We start from the raw sequence: 26,432 nt of genomic DNA, 5'->3' as shown, positions 1-26,432 counted from the left end.
GTTTGGATGCCAACCCCCGTATAGTCTTTAATTTTTAAATTTCATCTCATGCATCTCCGCACTTCATTGAGCTAGAGTGAAAGACAGATCTTAAGATTCGTTGAGGGAAAGCACGAGACTAACTAGTCTTGCTGCTAGACGTTCGGGCTTTCTTCCGATACAATAAGTGAACGAAGTTCGCAGTGAGGGCTTGCCCGAACCCGGACCCGAACGTCTAGCAAATGTCATTTTCAGACTTCACATTCCATTGAGATGACATATGGCCGTGGGTTGGGCCATGTATGCATATATAAATGTTAATATCTTCAATAACCCATGACCTCTATATTGCTAATGCTCTTTAATTCTAATGTCCGATATCAGGCAATGATAACAAATTAATATATAAACTGTTATGTGTTATCAGTTTATGGTAATTGTGAGTTTGATGAGTGTGTTGACATTGTCATTCACGCATTGGTGGTTATTTTTACAAGCCCCTCCTTTAAGCTGAATATGCATGAAAAAATATCTATTGTCCTCTGTTTGTGCTTGTCGCTAATGCAGTTCTCTGATTGGCAGTTATTTATATCCCTGAACTGCAAGATGAACTGCTAGACCTCAGATGTTCCATCCTCGATAGCGATGTTTGGTCGTGTGTCGTAAATTGTATTGGAAGATCATCTGAGGTCTAGCAGATAGACTATAGACTAGCAGAAACTGGACACATTACATTCAGGACAGCAAATTTGGTAAGTGTTGTATGTTTGTATTGATCCTGTTTGCTTGTTGTAGACATAGGGGCGTGTAATATTTCTTAGATATTAGATTGTTGTTTTCCTGGTCTACAGGCTAAATAGAACAACCTTTTGACTATATATTCCTACCTGTAAAGAAAAACAGTGTTCTTTCTACTAGTATAGTATAGCGATTGATACATTTGTAGCAGCAGGATTCATACAATATCTTCTTAAGAAAACGACAATCTGAGCAATAATACATGCCCCTGTGGTTGTAGACGGAGCTGTAACATTTTCTGTGCCCCTCCCCCCCATTCAAATGCATCCATGGGGCACCTAGTTCATAAGGTCCCCCCCCCTGTTTTTTAGTGTCATCCATCCCTTTACTGTGGTTTAGTTTAATAGCATTGTCTTCTCTAGGTTTCTGAATATTTGTTATTGAAAATATTTGTAATTGAACTGTTCTCAAGCCTAATTAGTTACTTTGACAATACCTCTATTCCCCTGACCTCAGTGCTCTGACCATGGATGCACACATGTTACTTTTCATATCTATAATACACAGGAGCCTAGCTCTTACATTGTTTTTATGAGATGTATAAGGTGACAGTTTGTACCTTTGTAGTCTTAACTTCAAAACCAGTCCACTTGAAAATATTTGATCTGACGAGAGTGGTTGTAAATTAGATCATGGAAGTATAAGTGGGTTATACTTCCATGATTAGATAAACACAATTCATAACCTTATTTATCTATCACCCTTTTTGACATTTTATAAGAAAATCCCATCCAAAATGGCAAATATAGTGAAAGCACAACAAACATTGGAAACAGGTACAACTCTGAGATCCTGCTGAAGTCTTATACTTTCACTACTTTTGCCGTTTTTGGCAGGATGAAGGTACTTTGAAACATTCAGTGGGGCATGAGGGATCATGCAGTATTTTAAATGCTCAAAATCAAAATAATAATGCTACCCCCCCACACACACACATGTACACACAGTGTATAACCCTACAAAATGGGTGTCACTTAAAGGCACGACTGCCTGGGCTTGGGACACTATTATTTATATATTATTATAATTATTTGGGACCCTATTTTGCATATGACTGACTATGTTTGGAGGTGGAGAACTTGTGATGACTCAATGGCAAGTAATCACCAAATATATAAACATTCCCTATCTGGGTTGTTCACATGCAAATGCCACATATTTGTATAATCCTGAGTGACACACAATCTAAATCAGAGGAATTTGTCTCATTTTGAAAGGTTTTTTCATTCTATGAAACAAACATTACTTTTCAAATAATTTGTGTATCAAGTTACCATCCTACGACATTCACAAACAATTTGTACATGATACATAACCCGTGTGTTTCTCAGAGCACAGAAAAAAATGCTGAAAACAAGACCCAGAAGATAGTGCTCTGTACATCAGTTTGAATTTCCCACATTTGCATAGATTGGCCATAATCCTCTTTATAATTATATAGGGCAGTTCGAGCAACGCACCACGCAATTTGTCGCATGCGACGAATTGCATCGTGTACCCATGAGTTGCATCGTGTAAGTGGGCCTTTAAGTTTTAGAGTAGTAGAAAGCCCGATATCTTGAAACTGATGAATCATTTGTGAGACTGCAAATTTACTCTTCCATGTGTTGAGGGCGCACTTTGGTTTGTGCATGCATCCCGGGCCCGGGCATGCGTATGTCACTAAACGTTGTGATTTCTGGCGCGCTCACTGAAAGTTTTGTTGTCAAATTATCACAGAATTGAGTGCTTATGCCACAACTTATGGAAAACCTGCATGAATCCCTGCTTGGTCTTTTCTTCTACTGTATGTACTACTGAATTTCGCCTTATTTAATGCGGACTTGGAAATAAAAGAACTTGGTATTGATGACTTCAGCTACATAGTGTCTGTGTGCATCTTTATCGAACGTTACACATTCTCCACTTCCTTAAGATATTGTTCTGTTTTTCTTTCAGCAAAATGTTCTTTTTTAAAGTGCTACACAACTTAAGCCCAAAGAAGGAGGGGGATCTTCGCTTAACAATTGGGCAAATAGTCGAAGTTGAAGGGTTACTCTGGAAATTCCAGGGGACCCCTCAACAACCAAAGGGATGGCTCTTTGGGAGAGCAAAGGATTCCGGGGAAAGGGGGAATTTCCCTGCCAGTTTTGTCAGTTATTTTGGTGAAGAGGTATCCCTTACCAAATCAACACCATCACAGCCATTGAGAGTGACTGCTGCATGTAAGTACTAGTTTTACAAAAAAAATAGCATTGCTTGTTTTGCCCTTGTGCCATAACTACACGTAGGTTGAATGATACGAAGTCTTGCATTAAAAATGTCACAGATTGTGAATGTAGTGGTATATCTTGCTAATTGAATACATATAAAATATAAATGTATTATGCATGCAAATCATACATACAACAGCCAAACAGTGATGTATTTCACAAAGATAACAGGGATTAATAGACAAGTGAATAAACATTCAAAAAATGTATGTAAATGTGCCAATAGCAACAAGACCATGCCCATAGCAACAACCAAATGATCATGTATATTGCAAAGATAACAGGGATTAATAGACAAATGAATAAACATTCAAAAAACATTTAAATATGCCTAGCAACAAGACCCACACCCATAGCAACAGCCAGATGATCACATATATTGCAAATATAACAGGGAATAATTGACAAATGAATAAACATTTAAAAATGTATGCAATATACCTAGCAACAAGACCATGCCCACAGCAACTGCAGCCACATGATGATGTATATTTCAAAGAAAACACCATACCAGGGATCAATAGACATGTGAACAAATATTCAAAAAAATGTATACAAATATGTTTAGCAACATGACTATGTCCATAGCAACAGCCAAATGATTGCATATATTGCAAAGATAACAACATGGTTGGATACGATAGGCAACTGGATAGTCATTCAGCAAATGAACACCTATACCTAGCATGGATCAGCATGTGGATAAACATTTTTAAAAACTGTACAGTTGTACTACAATGCCATTGGTGCTATTTTTATTTATCCTATAGGTGAAAGTACAACCAACAGCACATCGATCGTGACCAAAGCTGCCAAAGTCAACTCCAAGCTTCCAAAACCTCCATCTACCCTATTTGCTCACCAGACTGTCAAGTCGCAGACACCCGACATCAAAGTTGATCAAACAACACAAGCAGGACTATTGAAAGGTGATATGATGTTTTATTATGAGAGTCCACTGGAGTTGAGTATGTTTGAAATGCCGTGTACGAATAAGGAACAGTTGATAAATTTATCAGTAATGTGAACATCATTGGTACTTTTTCTCTTACCCCCCCCCCCAACACACACACACACACACACACACATGCACACACACACACAAATGAGAAGAATGCATTTTAACAGAAAGCAAACATTCCAAAAAAATCATGAATAAAAGAATTTGCTTTGGCATAAAAAGATCGCACTGATTTGACACTTATTATCATTGATATCATTGCCCATACAATTGAGAATACCTCCCCCCCCCCCCCACAAGGAATGCCTTGCATAAAATAATGTCAATATTTCCATGATTTGACAAGTTCAAAACATTCATGAATTTAGAAGAATCATATTTTATCAAATGTAAATGGTCTGTTCGTACCATGTAAACATATGCGTCATGTCTTTATTAAATGTGTATACATACATTGTACATGTATCTGAAAATAATACTTTCTTTGCATAGATGACAGCACCTTTAACTATGAAGCCTTCTTCAAGGTCAAAATTAATCAGAAGAAAGTGAGCAATACCTATCACGTCTTGAAGAAGGTGGAGAGGGATGCAACTCGATTCCCATATGCACAGGAATTTTCTAATATAAAGAAAGATGGGGAGGCTGGGAAATATATCTCTTTGTGGTGTAGTAATGATTATCTAGCTATGAGTCGTCACCCTGCTGTTACTAAAGCTGTCACGTGAGTAGACAGGCATGATGTGATATCTAATTTATTGGAGGGGGGGGGGGGGTAAAGTGGTCATATGGATAAGATATAATTTGGATGTGTAAATTATTCTAATAGCAAAATACTTTACTGTTTTCTACTTGAAAAAAAGTCCATATTTGTAACTCAATAAATTGAAGAAAAAAATAGCGCCAATGGCATTGTAGCACAACTGTGTTCATTCACATGCCAATCCATCCTTGTTGTTATCCATGAAATATGCTCCATCATTTTAGTCTTTCTATGTTCAGTGTCTTAGTTCCTGGGTGACTGTCAATTTTTAGCAATTAATTCAGTAGTGCTATAGGCAAAACAAAATGTATGTGTGTGTGTGTGTGTGTGTGTGTCAAGACTGATTTCCTTGGTATTTGGTGGAGGCATTACTTTGGATGTATAGATAAAAACATATTCAAATGAAGGTGATCCAATCAGTAGTTTTGTCAAGTTATGTTCAAAAAAGTGATTTTCTATCCAATCTTTCAGTGGTATTAATTAATATAAGAGTGAAAGCTCAGAGGTTATATATATATTTGTTACATAAGCACCAGACAAAAGTTCATAACTACTTCCTGTTGTTAGATGTGTATTGTGCCAAGAATAACTGTTCTCAAAAACATGAAGAAAGCCAATGAGGGCAGAGCACGACAAAACATTTCTTACAATCTAAAACTTAAGTTGTAATTTAAATTGATACTAGTTATTACTATTAAACCTATATATGCATTCATAGCCAATAATTTACAAGAATAACTGGAATCTGTGAGGGAAAATTATACACTTTCTATCAATCAGACCAATATAATATTAATTGAATTAGAAATGGAGCACATAAAAGACATTCAATTAAGAACAGACTTTTTCAATTAATTAGTTTGGGTTTTTATTATCTACAACTTATATACAATTTTGAAATGTAGAAGTATTTTAACATGTAAGCTTACGAAATACATGTTTATATCAATCATAAATTAAAAGCCGTCTTTGAAAATATTCCTGCTAATTTAGTAAAAACTCAGGCTGGAATACCAAAGACGTCCTCTGACCACAAAGAGAGCAGGCTTCAATCTGCATCTGTCATGGTAGAGGTGGAAATATTGTTCCTTGACATTTCAAGATGCATTATAAAAGTATATTTACCCCCTCCCCCCCCCCTCTCCTTGTTCCTTGTGAAAAGAATGAGGAACGAGCCATAATCTTGTCTGTTTATAAAAAAGGGAAACCTTGATGAAAGAAGGAGCAGCTGCCGGTGGCTCTAGGAATATCACTGGCACCACTACACATCATGTGAAGCTAGAAAAACAACTGGCACAGTGGCATCAGAAAGAAGCTGGGTTGGTGTTTACTTCATGCTTTGTGGCGAATGATTCAACGTTGTTTACCCTGGCTAAAAACCTACCTGGTAAGGATGAAATGGTTGCCAAATTAATAAATCATGGCCTTACTGTGAAGAAACAGTAATAGCAATCAGTATGTCTGAAGAAGATATTTAGATGTTATTCCGCAAATGATATTTTTCTTTGTTCAGCCAAGGAAAATACGAGTGACCTCAGGACCTAAGTCACAACAAGTCACTAGATATGTTGTCACAAAATCCTTTAATAATGCATGAATATTTTCCGACTGGAAAAAATATTGGGGAGTAAATTAATATAACTATACCTTCCCAAGCATAATTTATGCATAAAATGAAAAATAGTGGCAATTTGACTCATATTTTGAGCACTTCAAAACCAGTGACATAGACATGGGTTGTGATGTTGAATGAAAGAGTGTACAATTCATGTTTCACTCCAAAGACAGTAACTTGTGCATGGTACATGTATATGTATCTAGTGTACTAATAGATGTGTCTTTCTCTAAATTATATTACTGCAACAATGTTTACCATTACTTATAAGTCTAGTTCATCCTTTTTATCAGACTTTCATTTGAGGAGGGGAATTAATGTACACCTTTCTTTCTATCAGCTGAAGAGTTCTGTAACCTTGGCAACAGCATCTGCTAAATTTTAATTTTCACTTGTTGCTCAGTAGTAATTTTTATTGACAATTTTTTTCTTTTCAAAAGGTTTGGAGTTTTATTCAGACATCAGTAACCATGCCTCCTTGATACAAGGTATTCGAAATGGTGGTGTTCCGAAGTATATATTTCGTCATAATGATCCTGCTCACTTAGAAGAATTGTTAATGAAATCTAACATATCTGCACCAAAAATTGTTGTCTTTGAAAGTGTGCACTCAATGACCGGTGAGTGGATGTTAGTTGAGCGGAAACAAATTATTGTCAAGTTTGACAAAAATGTGACTAACATTGCCTTATTTTATTGTTTGGCTGTACGAATATTTTTAAACTAACAGTGCTAAAATGTTATCATCTGGCTCTACAAAATTACTATATACATTATTTTCTGGCACGACAAAAAACATTTTGATTCCTATATAGACATGATTGAAAAATTATACTTTATTTGTTGCAATGTGTTTGATTTGGAGATGATCTGCTGAGATAATATGACAGAACCTCAAGAAGCGTGACTGCAAGTGTAGTACTCAGGGTATTTGCATGCGTGCTTGCAGTATTCTCTGCGGCTGTATGCTCATGAAAGTGCAGCAAACGCTGAAAACACGAGTGCAATACCCCTAAGTAGACCCACACTGGCACTCACACGGCATGGGGTTCTGTTATTATTATGTATCCGAAAGAGCACATTGCTGTAAAAAACAATACATTGTAATGAACAAGTGTGCCGTTATTTGCATATCATTTGCATACAGTAATGTTTACGGTATTGCACTGCAGTCCAAATATCATGGGTATATACATGCATTGATGCAAGTAACCACTGGTACATATGTAATAATGGTACTTCATGCAAAGAAAATGTGTTACACCAGATGATGAAAACAAAGCAGTGTTAGTATTAGATTTCTGTTGATCCAGACAATGATTTGTTTCTGGTCAACTGATTTCAAGTGTAACTATATTATGCAACAACATTATACAATATAACCCAGTAAGAATGAACAAAATGATAATTGTGAGTATTATTTTATTGTGATAGGAGATGTTTGTCCAATGGAGGAATTATGTGATGTTGCTCATCGTTACGGTGCTCTTACATTCTGTGATGAGGACCATGCCATTGGTTTGTATGGGGATAAAGGAGCTGGCATTGCGGAGAGGGATGGAATGCAGGATAAAGTTGATATCATTTCTGGGACTCTTGGTAGGACTATTTTTGTCAAACACACCCACACCCCTCAAACACAGCCCACACATGTATGTATTACGCGCATGTACGTACATACATATGTATTATTTTATTTATTTGTGTATACATGCATGCATGTATGAATGTATGTATGTATGTATGTATACATGCATGTGTATGTATGTATGTATGTATGTATGTATGTATGTATGTATGTGTGTATGTATTTATGTATGTATGTATGTATGTATGATGTATGTATGTGTGTATATATGTATGTTTGTGTATGTATATATATGTGTGTGTGTGTTTGTGTGTGTGTGTGTGTGTATGTTGTGTGTGTATGTGTGTTGAGTGCAGTATGTGTGTATATATAAAAGTTACATAAACAAAGTGGTTTACCACTGATTTAGCCTCACACATCTAATTATTAATTATAACTACTCTTCTGTGCAGGCAAAGCCATTGGTAACATTGGTGGATTCATTGTTGGAAGTTCTAACTTAATAGATATGATTCGTAGCTATGCAGCTGGGTTCATCTATACTACTGCATTACCACCAATGAATGTGGCAGGAGCCCTTGCCGCCGTCAAAGTAAGAAAAATAACAAAAAATAACGTTTTCTTTGGAATAGGTTTTATTGTTTAGTTTTTTCAACAGTGAGTCATGATAAATGAATCACACACACGCATGCACGTACGTACGCATGCACGCACGCACACGCTTGCGTGCGCATAGTACACTCGATATCTCTCTCATCAAATATGGCATGGGAAAAGTTTGTGCCATGCATCCAGGAATTGCACATTGATGGTTTACTTTGGCCACTTCAATTATATGAAATCTCAGACCTTTTAATAGGGGTGACCTGAGATCATATACTTTTAAACATAATGTGAATTAACCACTTGTCATAAAGGAGCTCGGAACAAAAGTACTCATTTGGAAGTTACCAGAGATAAAAATAATTTTGTTATTTTGATATTACCATCTCAAGTAAACTACCTAAAAAAGGTGAGAATTAAAGTACAACTTCTGGATGATGGTCCATATCATCTTCTGTCCATTCATTGTCAACTTCTATTTTCTCTACATGCATCAGGTACTAAGTGGACCAGAAGGTCAAGAACTACGTCACAGACATCAGAAAAGTGTCCGGGAGTTGAGAAGTAAACTTGCTATTGTAGGAATACCAATGACTCACTCCCCTAGTCATATTATTCCGATTCATGTAAGTTTTATACCAACAAATAATTGATTATTAACCAGGAATAACTCACACATGTCATCATCGCAAAAAGAAACACATTCCGTTATTAATACTTTCAACTCACAACATGACAAAACATCTTTAATATAAATCCTGTTTAGTTGTTAGTACCTAATATTGTGTGAAGAAGCTGAAGATAAGTACTTTATAAGACCTTTCACAAAAGTTGAAGGAGGATTGATTTACTTATTATGTCAACTTTTAAAGTATAAACCCATTCTTAAAATTTTTGTGTCAGTGTATGCAGATGAAGATTCTATTACTGTAGATCATAATGTAAGAATAACTTGGTACAAATGAACAGTAATTTCATTTTCGTCTTTGCATCCAGACTTATATTTTCACCAGAAAGAATGTTCATATTGTCAACTCAAGATTACATCCCATTATTGCATCATTTTGTTTTTAGATCTTGTATCATCGTTTGTTTTAATTTGAAGTCACTATTTTTCTCACATAGGTTGGAAATCCTGAAAAATGTACCAAAGTTGCCAGTGATATGATGAATAAACATAACATCTATGTTCACGGCATCAACTTCCCTACTGTCCCATTGGGTGAAGAGTTACTGAGAGTTACACCAACACCATTCCATAATTCTGAGATGATTGATGGGTTTGTTAAATCCATTGTTGATGTCTGGAAAGACAATGGCCTGACTCTAAAGAACTCTGTATACACATCAAAGTTATGAGTTTGCCTTGACCTGAACATTGTACGGTCAACTTTTTGTCAGACAATCTGAAATTCAACCAACCATGCAACCAAGCAACCACCCACCCATATCCCATAAAATCTACCTGAGTGCTAGCTCCTGTCATTTTACTGGGGTTCCCACCAATATTATCATGGTATAGCGTATGGAAAGCTATGTCAGTTTTACCATATTCCCACTTTCTGTTGTCAGGGTTCCCCAACCTTAGCAAATTGAAAACTGCACACACACACACACACACACACACACACACACACACACACACACACACACACACACACACACACACACACACACACACACACACACACACTCACACACACATACACACACACACACACACACACACACACACACACACACACACACACAAATTTTCATACATTTCACGATTATGAGGAAATTACAACCATGATGTGGCTTTTGACAGAGTTTGATTGACTGACATTGCACCATATATTTTTGTAGTAATCAATGCCATAAACCATGGGAAAGTATTAACAATTTGAGCCAGTGGAGGAAATGATTATTTTTCTCATTTGTTTTTTGGCGGGAATTAACCATAGCACATAACTTCTGTTGAAATTAAATTGTAATATAGAGAGATGTATTGTAGTTATTGCTTATGAAATGATTAAACACAACAAATACAGTATTTTATATAGGGTGGATGTAATTGGTCTTGTGGCACTTACATTTGGACATTTTAACAAATAACAATTCAAGTATAGCTGTATTGCATGTTTTTCATACTTCACCAGAGAGGGCGCCCCCTCTTATTATGGTACATATTGAATGTTGAAAAGCGGTGTTTACTTTATGTAAGTAAGAAGAGTGTTGTTCAGTTTCACTCTACCGAACAACGCAGGTTTTCCCCGAGTACTCCAGTTTCCTCCTGCATTAACATAGAACACATGAGGGATGGTCCTCACTGGACTTCTTGGGAGACAAGTGTTTATGTACTTAAAGAACTATCCAGTATAAATAAAGATCATTATTATTATAAAAATTATTATTATGTCTCATGCAGTGTTCAGGGTTTCAGAAGGGGTGGACGCAATTTGTCACAGATTAGATTAGAACGGATTAGAACACTCTTTTACCTGCTGCACAGTGAAGACACAAAGTAAAAAGATCAGTTTTCAACCTTTTCAATCTAATTGTGTTACTAAAATGCACTTAGAGATGCTCAATACAATATATTGTAAGCTCTGTTAGAGTTGACAATGTGTAGAGGGCCATCAGTGTAGGTCCAAGCCATGGTAAAGTTTCCCTACAAAGTGTTGGAAAGCACTATTGTAATAATTTCAAAAACCTGTGGTGCTGTATTATTTTTTTCATATAATTATTATACATTTGCTATAGTTTGAGACAATTATGATCTCAAATTATCACAAACGAAAAGGTTGGTAACGCCAACCACAGAGCAGAGAACACACTTCAACACAATATTCTATAATTTTGTGAGCTTCTAGCTCTCTTCCAAATGTTTAGAAGTTCACTCCGTAAAAAAAAAAATTAAAAAATTAAGGACAACATTTTCCGATAAAAAAACTAAAAGTGAATAAGAACTTAAAACATGAAGATTATGAGATTAAAATATATTTCTAAAATCTCCCAACGGATTGTTGTCTAACCACATGGAGTCAGATAGACTGTCGACAGTCGCTCGCGCCTTTTTTTCCTCCGTTTTATCTAAACTCCGATCCGGCTCAACAATAGTCTAATCGCAAACTGATATCGAGGGCCTTTGGCCCTCGACCATTCGGGCCTTCGGCCCTCAATATCAGTTTGCGATTATACTAGTGTTGCGCCGGTTCGGAGTTTAGATAAAACGTAGGAAAAAAAGGCGCGAGCGACTGTCGACAGTCTAGGAGTCAGACAGAATTACAAGTGTACAGACCTGTAGGCTCTATAAGCACAGTGCAGTGACTCAGAGCCCTGGAACATGTTACAAATAAATAAACAAACAAACAAAATGTGCATGGGTAAATGAAATATCATTTTAAACTATCTATATACACGTATGTATATATGGGCCTGTATACTATTGAAATACTATAGTATTCTATGTTTCATACTGGTTTTTTTTCATCGATGGTATATCACAGACGGTTAATTGTCTGTGGGTATATATATAAAAATAGTATATTATTTCAATAGTATACAGGCCTGTATATACATCTATATATATACAGTTATCCATGAGTTTAAAATTATATTTCATTTACCCATACACATTTTATTTTGTTTGTTTGTTTGTAACACAGTTCCTGGGCACTCTCTGAAGCTTACAAAATTTCAATTAACATATTATTTACATTTAAAGTGGAAGCTTTGACTTATGTTTGTGTGTATGAGTGGTATTTAAATGACTGACTGACGGATATCTCTTACTTAAATACATATTTTGACTAACTTGTTTATGTGTACTTATAAGTTGTTTGTAACACGGTTCTTGCTTGGGTACGGTCCTCGATTGATGGTACATGGTGACCGAGATTATTTTGAATACCGCCCTCAATTTCTTAACAAGGTCAAAGGTCATTTAAAAGCGTCGCTTGCGGTGTTGTCATTGTCGAATCTTCGAGAACTGATGACCACTTTATGGTATTTCCTACCGCCTGTTGTCCAAGAAGGCGTAAGTATGACCACTTTTTCTGTGCGCATATGCCAACAGTTGTTCGTTACACACATGACCGATAATGTTGTTTGTTTACGTTTTTCGGTGACTTCTTAGAATTGAAAATCATCTCGGCGATTGTTGGTCGGAGTTCTTCATTCAATAAAAATATGGAACCTGGGGTAACGTGGCTGCACTAGGTTCGAGCCATTCTGTACGAAAAGCAATACAGGATACCGTGTATTTGTAAAGTTATTGGTCGGGAAATGCAGAAAAATAATACATCGCATATCACCTCGACCCGATGTGAAAAATTCAAAGTTCGGAAAATGAATTAAAAAATAAAATGCGAACCGTGCCTTCAACTTTCAAGTTACACATTCCAATAATCAATAAACCATTCCTAATATAACAATGCGGTTATTTTTTAGATACACTGCTAGAAAGTCAAAAATATTCCTTGAGTAATAACATATGATATGATAATTTATGAAAAAGGTGACATGTATTTAGCTATCATTTTTTAACGTTTCAGACACAATATGATACGTGTGGATAGTTCACAAAGCACATATGGTGATGATAGCATCATTGGAGAAGACGGGCACCAACATGTGAAAACCAAGGTAAGACAAGAAAATACTAGAGTCTGTAAAATGTTTATTTATCATGTGTTGTGTAGTCCATGAATAGGTCATTTACACTTCCATTATTAAACTCTTGATTGACAAACTGATTTAAAACCTGTGAAGCACATATTCAAGTACAGTTAGTTTTAGCATGGACAATGTATGGTCTTCCCCTCCATTGTACCCTCCACCCACTATCCAAAATATTTGTCTTGGTGTTAGCTCCTTGAGATAAGCACAAGTCTCAGGGCTAAGCATAGACAGTGGAGGGTTTTCCCTCCAGCCATAGACCCTCCACCCACCCTTGGTGGAGGGTCTATGCTCCAGCTAACTTACTTAGTTTGGAGTCATCCATTTCAACTTCAAGACAATTAATGGAGGTCTTTAGACTTGCTGAAGACTCCAGGCTTTTTATCTCTTTATCTGAATTAAACATGTTTTGTAAAACACATACATACACAACTGTGGTCTTTTGTGTGAAATGATACTAATAACCTAAGTGACTATTTGCAAAATGCGTAGAGCCCTTGAAAGGCTACTACTGTGCTAAGGTTTGGGAACCTGGTAAAAATATAACAGAGGGGGAAATCTGGGAAAACTTGAAGCAGATAGATATTCATTCCTTGCATCTTAATATGTTTGTGGGGAGCCTCGGTAACTTGGGAAAATTGCACTAATTTGCAATCTTTATCATGATAGAATTCCACTTTATTGGAACTGCTGGCAAATAGCCTGCTAGTGTGAGGTTGTCCGTTGCTTTGAGTCTCATGTTGAGAGATTTTGGTATTTGAAGCCACAGGTGGTCTTTAGACTATAACTATGATAATGTGTGGCTTGTCTAGACTTGGAAATATGAAAGACATCGAGGGCATTGTAATAAATAGTAAAATGTTTCTCGCCAAGACGTGCCACTCAGGCTTTGCTGAGCTGCCTCAGTAGGTCTAATCCATCATACTAATTTTTAAATTACCAAAATCAGAACAGTTGCCATTGTTTTCATTTGTAATACACTCTGGACTTCAAAATACATGCAATTTCAAATTTAATCAACTGTAGACAAAATCAGAAATTCATATATATTCAATAAGTCTTAGTTTTGTTCAGTTGCAACAGGTCTAGCAAACCTTGTTTTAGTTTGTTTGATTTCATGTTGTTCATGATGAACTTTTCAATGATTTACGCAAAGCATTTCATTTCAATTTGTTCCAGGTTTTCAATGATCCAATACATGGTCACATTGAGTTACATCCAATATTGGTCAAAATTATTGACACTCTGGAATTTCAGAGATTACGGAATCTAAAGCAACTTGGAGCATTATGTTATGTGTACCCTGGAGCATGTCACAGTAGATTTGAACACAGTATTGGGTATGTATAATTGAAAGACTTCTTATTTCTTGGTTGTGTTTTGGGGGCGGAAACGCTAACAAACTTTCTAAATACATAATAGAAATCAAAGAGCATCCCATTGTTATATTTTCCATGAGTGGTTGTCACATTTCAACTCAGGTTTGACTAACAATATATACACATTACATGTATGTGGAATACTGAGTAGTTGACATCTGCACAATTTTGTCCTAGTCAGAAGCTTTAGGGTAACGCGTTGTAGACAGGACCCATGAAGAAATATTCTACCAAGCAACTGTGTCGAGTGCTAACATAAATCAAAAGCCAAAGTAACTGTCCTCTACTGTGGAGATACCCTCAAGTACTGTATCAAATCTTGAGCAACCACAGACTATCAGTGAACTACTACAGAAAAAAAAATTTCACTATATGTCCCTCCAGTACCGCAATCAAACATGAAAGACACTTGACAAATTTAAGACACCCTAATCTTTCTCCATATACCTGGTGTATCTAATATACTAACATACTGGTTCTAATATCGAGACAAATTTGACATAATATCATTTTTTGATTTTATCATGGTCTCCTTTTAGAACTTGTCATTTGGCTCAGCAGTTAATCCACCATCTCCAGGCAATTCATCCCAGTCATATCACCAAGGAAGAAGCCTTGTGTGTTCAGATTGCAGCTTTATGCCATGATCTAGGTAAAGTTGTACATTTGTTATGTAAATTTGTGGTTGTTATGTAAATGTGTACAGTTGTTATGTAAAGTTGTAGTTGTTATGTAAATTTATATTTGTTATGTAAATTGAAACAGGAATTACCAGACTGTTCTAGTTGTAGCGAACAGTGTGTGGGATGGAGCACAGTCATTACACAACCAGGCAGAAAACTTAAGAAATTTTCTAACTTTTACTTTTGCAATTTTGTATTGAAAATGAATTCTGAATTTCAAAATTGAGTCCAAAGAATAAGTTTAGACATCTTTGATTTAGTACAATGAAATTGTTAGTTATCATGAAATGTACATGTGGACATGTATCATGAAATGTACATGTAGCTGGAAGAAAAGTGTTTATGTTGTGTATTTCTACTAATAATTTATGATATTAAATTTGTGTTTTAGGGCATGGACCATTTTCACATCTTTTTGATCAAAATGTTATCCCAAGACTAAAACCTGAAGGATACGAGACGTGGGAGGTACGTTTATATTAGTTTAACTGTTACTGAAAGTTGAGAATGTTGTGATAAACCTTACCTCTGTAGCTTTAGTGTGTCCTCTAAGCCAATTTGACATGCCACCGACGCATACAATTTCTAGTGATACACCAACATTTGGTGTTCCACTATCTCTTACTATGTGGTGACTCACAAGAAATGTCATTTTGACTCACAACAACAAAATTTGGCTATCATTATAGGGCATACTGGTTCTAGAATTATCCCAAGATGTAATGCACATCTTCTGTGGAGTAATCTGATCGAGTGTCTACTGCTCAAAATGAAATTACCTGTACCTGTTTGGATACTTTATATTTAACTTGTTTTTTGTCTTCATCAGCATGAGTTGGGATCCATCAAATTATTTGACATTATCATCAACAATGAAGATTATGGATTGAAATCAGAATTTGAGAAATACAACTACGATATTGGTGAAGATGAAATCCATCTTATAAAGGAAATGATATTTGGACCAATGAAGAAGGGAACCTATGAGAAAGTAGGTGCTGTTGTATTTCAGCGAACTATGACGTATTATGTAGGGATAGTCTTAGTATGACTTGCATTGGTGCATGCACATACCATTGGTACTATACTACCCCTGGTATCTACCAAAAACATTACTGCATGCCTGTATGTGAAGGAATAGTCAATTGTGTACACAAAATCAAGTGAATGCAAAGTTGTATTCTTTGGATAAAACATTCATAATAATAACAGAAGCCCATCATCCATGGTACATCAGTGCCACTGTGGGTACAGTGTACTCAAGGCATTTGAACTCATGCTTGTGGTGTTTTCTACTGAACTTTTGAACACAAAACCTGTGGAAGTACGACCACAGTCATAAATCCTTTCAATATTCCTTCCTCACTTCTAATATTACAGTATTTTATCACTAAAAGTTTTCATTGAATCAGTTATGTTTTTTTATCATATTTTGTGCAGGCTGAATTTTACCAGGCCAGACCAGAACCTGAAAAATACTTCCTGTATGAGGTAAGACCATTGTTTTGTTCCATTTCATTTTGTTATGGCATCGGTTTTCACCGTAATATTTGATATTGTATTCACTCAAATAAGTCTTTACACACTCTGATAGAAATAACTCAGCTTACATGTATTTATTTTCCTCCAGGTTGTGTCTAACAAAACTAATGGTATTGATGTTGACAAGTGGGATTATTTTGCCAGAGACTGCAAACATCTTAACATCGCCAATAACTTTGACCATAGTCGATTTATTAAGTTTTGCAGAGTTGTTCAAGATGGAGAGAAAGGAACACACCATATTTGTGTCAGGGACAAGGTGAGTTTACAAAGGAACACATCGTATTTGTGTCAGGGACAAGGTGAGTTTACACAGGAACACACCATATATGGTTAGAAATAAGGTGAATGTACCATGGAACACATCATATTTGTGTTAGAGGTGAGATTATAGGACTTGCATATGTATTTACTACTGACCAATACAATGTATTTACAAGTCAAGATTATGTACAGTTTTGTATTGGTTAGTTATGATGAAATATGTTAAGTTATATGCTGATCAATCAACTAGACTTCACAGTACATATTGTTGATGGTTGGCCACTAGTGCTCAAGCAACTTACAAATTTAAGATAGCAAAATATGTATTTAGTCATATGAATCATTGTAAATAAATAATGTTTTGAAATCAATTTCTGTAATATAGAAATGAAAGCACATTTTTCTATTGGTTTACAATAACTTATTTTGATTTATTTCAGGAAGTTGACAATGCATATGAAATGTTTCATACTCGCCATCGTCTACACAGAAATGCCTATCAACACACAGTCAAGCTGGCTTTAGAGTCAATGTAAGTAAGATTTGATGCATCGATGTTGGTAGATTTTTGAAAGGGAAATTCCAGTGTAAGGAATAAAGCCATTTCCAGAGTCATGGAGTTGTACAATACCATAGTTATCATTTTATCAGTAAAATATATCACTTAAGATATATGTCAGGCTCTCGTTTATACAAACAGAAAAGGCCAAAAAGATATGTCACCTCGGAGTCACCTTTGGGACCTCAATGAATGAAGCAGTCCCTTTGTCAATACACTAAATATACACAAGATAAGAAATCAGATTATGTCAATAAATACTGATTGTTGTGTATATTAATTTCACAACAACTATAGTCTAGTTCCTGATGGACCGTATTCCATACTATGTAAATTTCACGCTTATACCGTCTAGTCAAGCCCATGACTCTCGCACAGAATTCTGTGCTCCCACCTACAGCGTTCATATAAACATGATGATGTCATCGTGTCCCCACATGATTTTAGTCTTAAACAGACTGGAGATGGAGTCCTGGTTGGACATTGGACATAGTCAAAACAGCTGTATGAAATGAATATTAATGAGAGATGACGACAGCCTGTCAATTTGTGATGGATTACTACTGACATGTGCTGTTAGCACTATGCTCACCATGGGGTTGGCCACAATTAATGCCTTGAGTAACAGGCTTGACTAGACGGTATAAGTATGAAGTTAACGTAGTACGGAATACAGTCTGTCAGGAACTAGACTATATCAATTAGCACATTGTCCTTAATTAAATTTGTAATACATAGAAGTTTCATTATATTTTGATAGTACATAGCAGTTGTGACTTTTCCATATTATTTTTACCTGAAATATCAGTGTAATAAGCTTGGCAGTGTGGTTCATGATTTAGAAGAATTGGATATCATACACTCAAAATACAACTGGTTTAAATAAGTATTACATTAAATTGCATCAGTATTTGTTATCAATAACGCTTGGTGAAAATGATAATGGCCAGCAATTCACAAACTGTGTAGTGAAACCAGCAAGTTTTATGACATTTAGCAAAAAAAGAACATTCTCAAAAATTAGAATGTTTATAATTTTATGTTTATTCATAGGATATCAGATGCCTTGCAGTTAGCTGGAGAGTCATTTGTATTGACAAAACCAAATGGGTGAGTCTTTCTTGGAGAAATGTAATTTTATTTCCATATTTATATAACTTGATAGCTGAAAAGAAACATCAGTGAAAATACCATAGTTTGATAAACAATTTCCTCCAGGAGATTCCTTATCCCTTGAATGCCTTTCATCAAAACTTGTAATTATAATGACTCTGGTCCTTTTATGTTTGCAGTGATACTTTCAAGATGGTGGACGCAATCAATGATATGGAGGCTTATGTCCAATTGGATGATGGGATATTTTGGCAGATAATTCACCATGCTGAAAAGAAAGATGTCTCTGAGGCCAAAGGTTGTCTTGATAAGATTAAGGAACTAGTTGGTAGTGATTCATCGATTGCACCAAGTTTAGATTTTCTTGAAACATTCCTAGAAAAGAGAAGTTCGCAAAAAAAGCTAGAAGCAGCAAGAAAGTTGTTGTTGAGAGTGGTGAAGAACCGAGATGCGTACAAAGTTGTGAAAAAGAAGAAACTGCCTAAGGATGTTTATTTAAAAGATGTTGAGGTAAGAACAAAGCTTGCAATGTTTTTCTCATCCCTTTCCAAAAAACTGTTGTCATGGTTTGCTTTCAGCTAGTGATGATGTGAAACAGCTGTAATATAGATTGTTAAAAAAAGTAATTTATTGACTTGTAATCGTAACTTTTCTACTCTTGCTGTGGTTTTTTTTTTCACAATTCTTGATATGTAATATGTTTTCAGAATCCTTACAGAAGTATAAACTTTGATCTGATATTAGTTGGTTTTGTTTATATCATTGCAGGTTGTACAAGCTGCCATAGCCGAAGAGATAGTACAATATGATAAAAGTTTTGAAAGCAACAACATCACGGTCAAGGTAAGCAAGCCGTCCAGTGATTGACTAAATCAGTTACAAGTATAGAATATTACTGTAAGTCATAACCAGTGTGTGACATACTTGTTAATGTACTTCACATCAAAGTTGTGCAAAGAATGTATTAGTGCATCATTTCTTGCACAGCACAAGTAATGTTTCTTTCAAATCTAGCACAAGGGTGACACTACATACTACATGGGTTCATTGTATCATTCCTTGTACAACTCTTTCACTGACATTTCTCATTCAAATCTAGCCCACATATAAGAGATTGTCAAGTTCAAAGTTATAGTGTTACATTCATTCATAGACCCTACATTCATTACATATCATTTTCACTGACATTCAAATCTAGTTCAAAGATGAGAGATTGTCAAGTTCAAACTTATAGTGTTATGTTTGTTGCATATCATTTTCACTGACATTTTGCATTCAAACCTAGCTCAAAGATGAGATATTGTGAAGTCCAAAGTTTAATATAGAGTGTCGCATTCACGACATATCATTTTCACTGACATTCAAATTTAGCTCAAAGATGAGAGATTGTTAGAAGCACTTGAGATTGAACTTTGACATCATTTGATATGCAATCTAATCTCTTTACTTTTCAGATTGCAAAATTCAACTATGGTATGAAAGATAAAAATCCTATAGACAACTTACTATTCTATAGCAAGAATGACGTAAAGACATCATTTAGGATACCTAAAGATGAGGTATGTAGGTGTTTCTTTTCACCATCTGTTCTTTTCTCATAGTATAAAACCTGGTCTATTGTAAGAGTTCTTTTTGTATCCCCTTGTGTAAAGTTTGTTAAAATTTACGGACACTTTATTGAGACAGGAATTTGAACGGAATGTATCAAAACCACTCACTTTTAGGTATAGGATAATAGTTAGTATTGTTTATGGTGTGAAATGTGTTGTTATTGAGCACAATGGGGTTGGGGTGGGGTTAGAAAAGGAACTTTATCCAATAATATACCCATTACCATTTCATTGCTATAATAAAATTGATTTCATTTTCTAGCACAGTCAGGCCTTTTAGTTGTCAAAAGAATACAAGTGAAATTAATGTTTAAGTTGAACAATATTCTCATCAATTTTCACTTTTCTATGTACAGGTGTCATTCTTACTGCCTGAAAGGTTTCAAGAGCAAGTTCTGTATGTATTTGTGAAGGATGCTGCAAACAAACAAGCTATTGCTAAGTGTGTGGACACTTGGATGGAAAAAGAATTCAACAGATGGACTCAAACCCCAGAGGTAGGTACATGTAAGGCCAGGTTTGCCCCAAACTGGTCAACACACAGGTTTGGCCCCATACTGGTCAACACACAGGCTTGACCTCGTACTGGTCAACACACAAGTTTGTTTACCTTATTCTGGGTCATTATTAATGTATATTCAGCAGTTCAGTTAACCTTAGGGAGTTATATTCCGCTTACAGAACATGTTGACAAAAAGATTCAGGTCACCAACCAGACTTACCCAACATCAGGTGGTAGGACTGGTTCTTCACTTATTTACAAGGACATTAAATATTTTGTTGCTACCTATTTCAGGAACCTTCCTCATGATTATGATGCATTTGTCGCTTAATGTCTGCGTGCTGAACTAGATATTGGACTATTTAATAATTTAAATTTGTTGGCTTGCCTGTTTCAGAGTCCAGCCAAAATTATGCCTCCCGGTACACCACAAAGGTCAGGTACTTTAAAGAGAAGTCCACCAGCACTGAAACATGAAGAAGAGAAGGCACGGGGCAGTGCTAGTAGACAACTAGAGAGAGATCATGAGGACCAGCCTCCTGCCAAACGACAAAATTTGGAGCCACAAAACGAGAAAGCATAACAAGAATATGTCCACTAAACTAGGGAGTATGAGACTATAGTCACCTAACTAGGGAATGCAATGTGAATATATACACTAGACTAGGGAGTGTGAGACTGTCTACCAAAGTAGGGAATACAATGAACATATCCACTAAACTAGGGAATGTTAGATTGTCTACCAAACTAGGGAGTACAGGGTGAATATATCCACTAAACTAGGGAATGCATGTTAAGTGGATATACTTGTATCTGAGATGATAATGTAGTGCACTGAGCTCCATGTGTATGTGTGGTGATGTCAATGTATAGAAAATTCTCTGTGGAGAGAAAATCATGTATCAGAAGTAATGAAATATTTTCAAACATAGCTATCATTTATATACAGATTAACAGCAGGAAGAGAGAACTGTGAGAGTAGTTTTGTCCTGCAAACTAAAATTTGACTCTATATGTAAGTCAAATACAGCATAAAGATGTCTGTAGACACTGTAATCACGATATATTAATCAGATACTATATCAAGGTATCATATGCAAACAAGTATTAAAATCATTATTTTATGACATTTTATGAAAACTATGTAATCATTATCTGTGGTCTGAGTTGCAAGTTTACACACTTCAGTGTTTTTGTTATTTTGCTATTGTTACCTTGGTAACAAAGACAGGAAAATCTGACAAAAGGTAGACTTTTAATCCTGTAAATCAAAGATTGTGAGATGAATGGTAGTCGATTACCTTTCAAACTGGGTTGCTAGATTTTGTGTACATCCTACTCTTACCTAAATCATTGATGTGAAATTTTCTAGAAATATTTTAACAAATCTAGTTTATGTGTCATACAACATTCCTTTCAATTTACAATCATGGTGACTGCATTGGTTATATTATCTGGATGTAATATTCTAAATGAAACATTTAAAACTGGCTAGGTAGTAAATTGACTTTTTCTATAGCTCTGCCTTTTCACACCTACATTTTAACCATTATCCAAACTTGGCCTGTAAGACTACTAGGCCTAGCTGCATGTATTTTGTGTGAAGGTCTGGGAAGTACCAGGATTCTCATGCCACATTTCCTTGTATTCAATACACACATTAGATTAATGATTCAAATTCAAAGAACAGAGGGTGGAAAAAAATGCATAAACTAGACAAAAGACTAGAGAAAAAAGTTATATTGTAAAAAGGAACTATGATAGTCTTTTGTTTCATGTGTATACTTATTTTGCAGTGTTTGGGCATTTTGCCAAGTTTAGGTGCTATGAGAATGTGCAATATTGCTGATTGCATTCCTCAGAAAGGGACCAACATTGAGTATTCGCAATGAAAGCTAGCTAATAGATTTGCCTTTCTGATTGTCATACTAGTATTACTGTACATTGTCAAACCAGATGGCCAAATCTCTTGGTTAAATGAAACCATAGTGTTAGGCCAAATAAAAAAAGTTGTTTGGTTCCAGTTACCCGACCCCACCTTGTTTTTCACTGTCAACCCTAAACTTTTTTTTTACATATTCGAGAAAAAAAAAGAAAATCACAAAAATTGTGAAGTCTCGCAAGAAATAGTGGATGCGGAAACTGACATCAACTGAAAAACACAATATAAAACTGTTCTTCCAATCTGTAATGGCTGTACATCTGATGAGAATAAGCCAATAACACAGAGACCATGTGAAAACAACAGAAAAACATAACTACCTGAACTAGATACTCACATATAAAAGAATTTTTTTTAAAAATAAAATAAAAAAATCTACCTACCCCACCTATTTTAAAATTGAAAGTAATCGAACCACACAATTTTTTTTACACCTAATACTAAATAATGAATATTATGAACAGTATTAAACTTTGTACTTAAATGTACTGGATATTATAGATTTCATTGACATTATGTTTTTGATCATGAAGAGTGGTACATGTATTTTTTCCTTGATAATGTGAAATGTTATTTTACAAATGAAAAGTTTATAATGGTTGCATGGGATGGGATTGATTGAGTGAGGTAATGGTGAATGAGCTGTCAGGAAAGATAGAGATTCTTGCCAGTGTTTGATGTACAATGTACACATTGGGATTCACAGGTAGTGAAATTTACCATTTCCTCATGCTAGAACAAATGGATTTAACGTATATACATGGAACCCCCCCCTCTTGTTATTCAGTACGACAGTTGTATGTAAGTTACTATTTGGAAACTGGGATTAATTTACAGTACCACAATTGTATGTAAGTTACTGTTTTTACACTGGTTGTACACTGCCACAATTTTATGTTAGTTACGTTTTGGGAGATAAAGTCAAGTATGGTCAAAATTTGTATGTAAGCATCATATCTTTTAGTTTTTATTCACATTAGTGCTATAAAACAGTGTTTGAACAAATATATAGTTGTTATTTACCTACTTATGCATGCAACATATATAGTTGTTATTTACCTACTTATGCATGCAACATATATTTGTTGTTATTTACCTACTTATGCATGCAACATATATAGTTGTTATTTACCTACTTATGCATGCAACATATATAGTTGTTATTTACCTACTTATGCATGCAACATATATTTGTTGTTATTTACCTACTTACCATATGCATGCGCTATATATTTGTAATGATGGTAAAAGGCCATCCTTTGATTATGTATCTACAAAATATTAACATCGTCTTTCTGATTCTACTGTTTTGTAGGTTATAGTTTTATCAAGGATATAGTCTAATATTTACATTGCCATATTATGATAGATAAATTTTATCTTTGAATATATTTTGCATGATAATGTGAGTGCTATGCAATCATATGTAATGTGTAGTGTTCTTATTTTATCAAATAAAGAAACTGCAATGACATAAATTTTGAGTTTTGTCACTTGATATTGAATTTTGAAATTAGTTTCTGCCACTGGGAGTGAGACACACCTAGACCAGCATTGAATAAAGCCCCTGACAATAATTTCATTAAGCTTGCCATGTTAGTCTGATTATAATCTGATGTAGAAAATACATTTCTCTTTCCTTCGTACATTGTTGTTTATTTTTATTTTTCTCATATTTCCCAACTGATATTAACCGCAAATCTAGTACTACGGTAATATAGACAATAAGATGTATCATGTTGTTCCGCCCTCACCAGCCTCCTGAGAGGGTTGGCCGATGTGTGAGGGCGCCCCATCACAGCGTACCTTACAGCTTACAGACTTGTTCTACCAGCACTTCCGCACCAGACTCTGATGGGATGTTATTATCTTAGGATACCCAATCCCTAACTGAACTAAACTTAACTAAACTAGTACTGTTCAAGTACTATGAGCTAAATGGAACATTTTATTGGGTGAACTACACATATAAGAATTTGTTTATTTGAAATTTTACAGAGTTTAATGCATAGATTTTCTTTAAATTGTGGTTTCTGAACCTTTGCAATATGTGTTGTGTCTATGACTTATCATGAAAGATTAACTTGTCCATTAGTCGGATCAGTAGATGTTTACACTCACTGTGCAAGGTGTTAATTGGGCAAATAACCCCCCCCCCCCCCCAAGTTTGTTGAAGGATTAACAATCTACTAATTAATGCAAAGTTGATAAACTCTGATAAGACTGCTGAGGTAGGAAATCGGAAAAATCAGTGAGAGGAAACAATAGTTATGTTGGCAATATTTAAAAAACTTTACTTGAAGTAAGAAAATAAAATTAGAAATCCGGAAAATCGCGAGAACAAACGTTAACTATTCGTCCTGTTCCCTGTGCCGCAATTCGATGTTCATTTGTTTGCTCATAATATTAGCACGGTGCAGTCTGGGTACACAGGAAACCGGAAGTAACGTGTCCATCGATGTTGAATGGATAGCAGACGTCGGAGCTGGACTCAACCAGCTGCAGCCTTAGGTCTCTACTCTGTAAGCCATCCGATCTGTAATGCATGTACTGTGGTGAAGGCCAAGTTCTTGTCCAATTAATAGGAGTAATTTGAGGAAGAAAGGTAAACAAAGATCGGCGTTTTCTGCCGGGTACCGTACGCATACACTGCACGATACAGGGAGATTTTGCGCTGTCTGCACTGCAAGTGTACACTGTGTCTCTCAACATACAGTAAATTTTACGAGAGAATGTTCACAAATCAAACTTGCTTAGCAGATGGATGAATCCTGATCGCTAGCTAAGTGTACGGACGATGGTGTTACAAATTTCCATTCGTTGGACGTGTACAGCTGGAATGACTTCAAATTGTAGAAACCGGTGACCACTGACCATCGCCTGTTAACATAACAACAACCTCAGTCAAGGGACATCCTTCTCAAGTGTGATCGTCACGCCGAATAATAATAAAACTTTAAAATTAAAGGTAAGAAAAGAACTCCCGCTATCTACAAAATTTGTGTGAAATTATGGAGTTTTAGTGAAATTGGGTGGGGGGTGTATTTGGTAAATTGTAAATGCTTCTGGGCTGGGTGTTTCAAGGATAATGAAATGGATAACCATGGAAGTCGTGATAGCCTTCCTCTCCGAGTCAAGTTAGACATACACGGTCTTTACAACGGAAATACTGATTTATCACTACAAGAAAGTGTTATTGTAAGACATCATCAGCTATTTAACGACGACTGGTCACTTGACATACATAAAAAATTCACCCCATACCTACTATTACTATTACAATGTAAACCTATCCACACTTTAATGGAAGTTAAACTTTAAAGTAACCCACATGGAAGTTAGTATAATGTGATATACATTGTACTTGGAAAAGGATCACTACCGTCAATTTGTCTCACTCCTTGGTCAAGAAACACACACAAAACTCTCTTTAAAATGAAGAAAAAGACTCAAGAATAAAATACTAATTAACATATATATTTAATCGCTGACTAGTCTTTCTAAAGTTTTCAGCTTCAGTAAAATAAAAAGAGAGATCAATTTCATGTTATTACTTTTAAGTTCATGTGGTTAAAACTGACATTTATTGTACATTTCTACAACTTACAAGATGACCT

At 35.5% G+C, this 26,432-nt stretch overlaps 2 protein-coding genes across 5 annotated transcripts in view; both read left to right on the top strand.

The window, feature by feature from the left end:
• Nucleotides 1-24,274, top strand: part of LOC144446975 (deoxynucleoside triphosphate triphosphohydrolase SAMHD1-like) — a 367,634-nt gene extending 343,360 nt beyond the window's left edge. The window contains exons 1-15 of one of the 4 annotated variants that reach the window (XM_078136842.1): nt 12,497-12,580; nt 13,098-13,188; nt 14,401-14,561; nt 15,140-15,252; nt 15,675-15,751; nt 16,113-16,274; nt 16,724-16,774; nt 16,914-17,084; nt 17,530-17,621; nt 18,702-18,758; nt 18,941-19,271; nt 19,530-19,604; nt 20,216-20,320; nt 20,728-20,868; nt 21,271-24,274. In XM_078136842.1, the coding sequence (XP_077992968.1) occupies nt 13,105-13,188; nt 14,401-14,561; nt 15,140-15,252; nt 15,675-15,751; nt 16,113-16,274; nt 16,724-16,774; nt 16,914-17,084; nt 17,530-17,621; nt 18,702-18,758; nt 18,941-19,271; nt 19,530-19,604; nt 20,216-20,320; nt 20,728-20,868; nt 21,271-21,456 (1,806 nt within the window). In that variant the 5' untranslated portion in view covers nt 12,497-12,580; nt 13,098-13,104 and the 3' untranslated portion in view covers nt 21,457-24,274. The other 3 variants (XM_078136844.1, XM_078136845.1, XM_078136843.1) reach the window with 3 other exon arrangements.
• LOC144446246 (5-aminolevulinate synthase 1-like) lies at nt 1,514-9,918 on the top strand. The gene is made up of 10 exons (XM_078135998.1): nt 1,514-1,553; nt 2,736-2,981; nt 3,800-3,997; nt 4,483-4,714; nt 5,956-6,140; nt 6,809-6,988; nt 7,803-7,967; nt 8,409-8,548; nt 9,057-9,185; nt 9,685-9,918. The coding sequence occupies exons 1-10, from the start codon at nt 1,514-1,516 to the stop codon at nt 9,916-9,918; spliced, it is 1,749 nt and encodes a 582-aa protein (XP_077992124.1).
• Nucleotides 24,275-26,432: the final 2,158 nt, after the last annotated feature.

The sequence above is a fragment of the Glandiceps talaboti genome, chromosome 15 (assembly GCF_964340395.1).
Source record: "Glandiceps talaboti chromosome 15, keGlaTala1.1, whole genome shotgun sequence".
Classification (NCBI taxonomy): Eukaryota; Metazoa; Hemichordata; class Enteropneusta; family Spengelidae; genus Glandiceps; species Glandiceps talaboti.
This window is presented reverse-complemented; position numbering and strand designations above follow the sequence as displayed.

Excerpts from the sequence above, each read along its gene's own strand:
- LOC144446246 (XM_078135998.1), top strand. The coding sequence starts at position 1,514 with ATGGCAAATATAGTGAAAGCACAACAAACATTGGAAACAG. Across the intron at positions 2,982-3,799 it reads ATTGAGAGTGACTGCTGCAT|GTGAAAGTACAACCAACAGC; the intron begins GTAAGTACTAGT and ends TTTATCCTATAG. Across the intron at positions 3,998-4,482 it reads TGAGAGTCCACTGGAGTTGA|ATGACAGCACCTTTAACTAT; the intron begins GTATGTTTGAAA and ends TTCTTTGCATAG.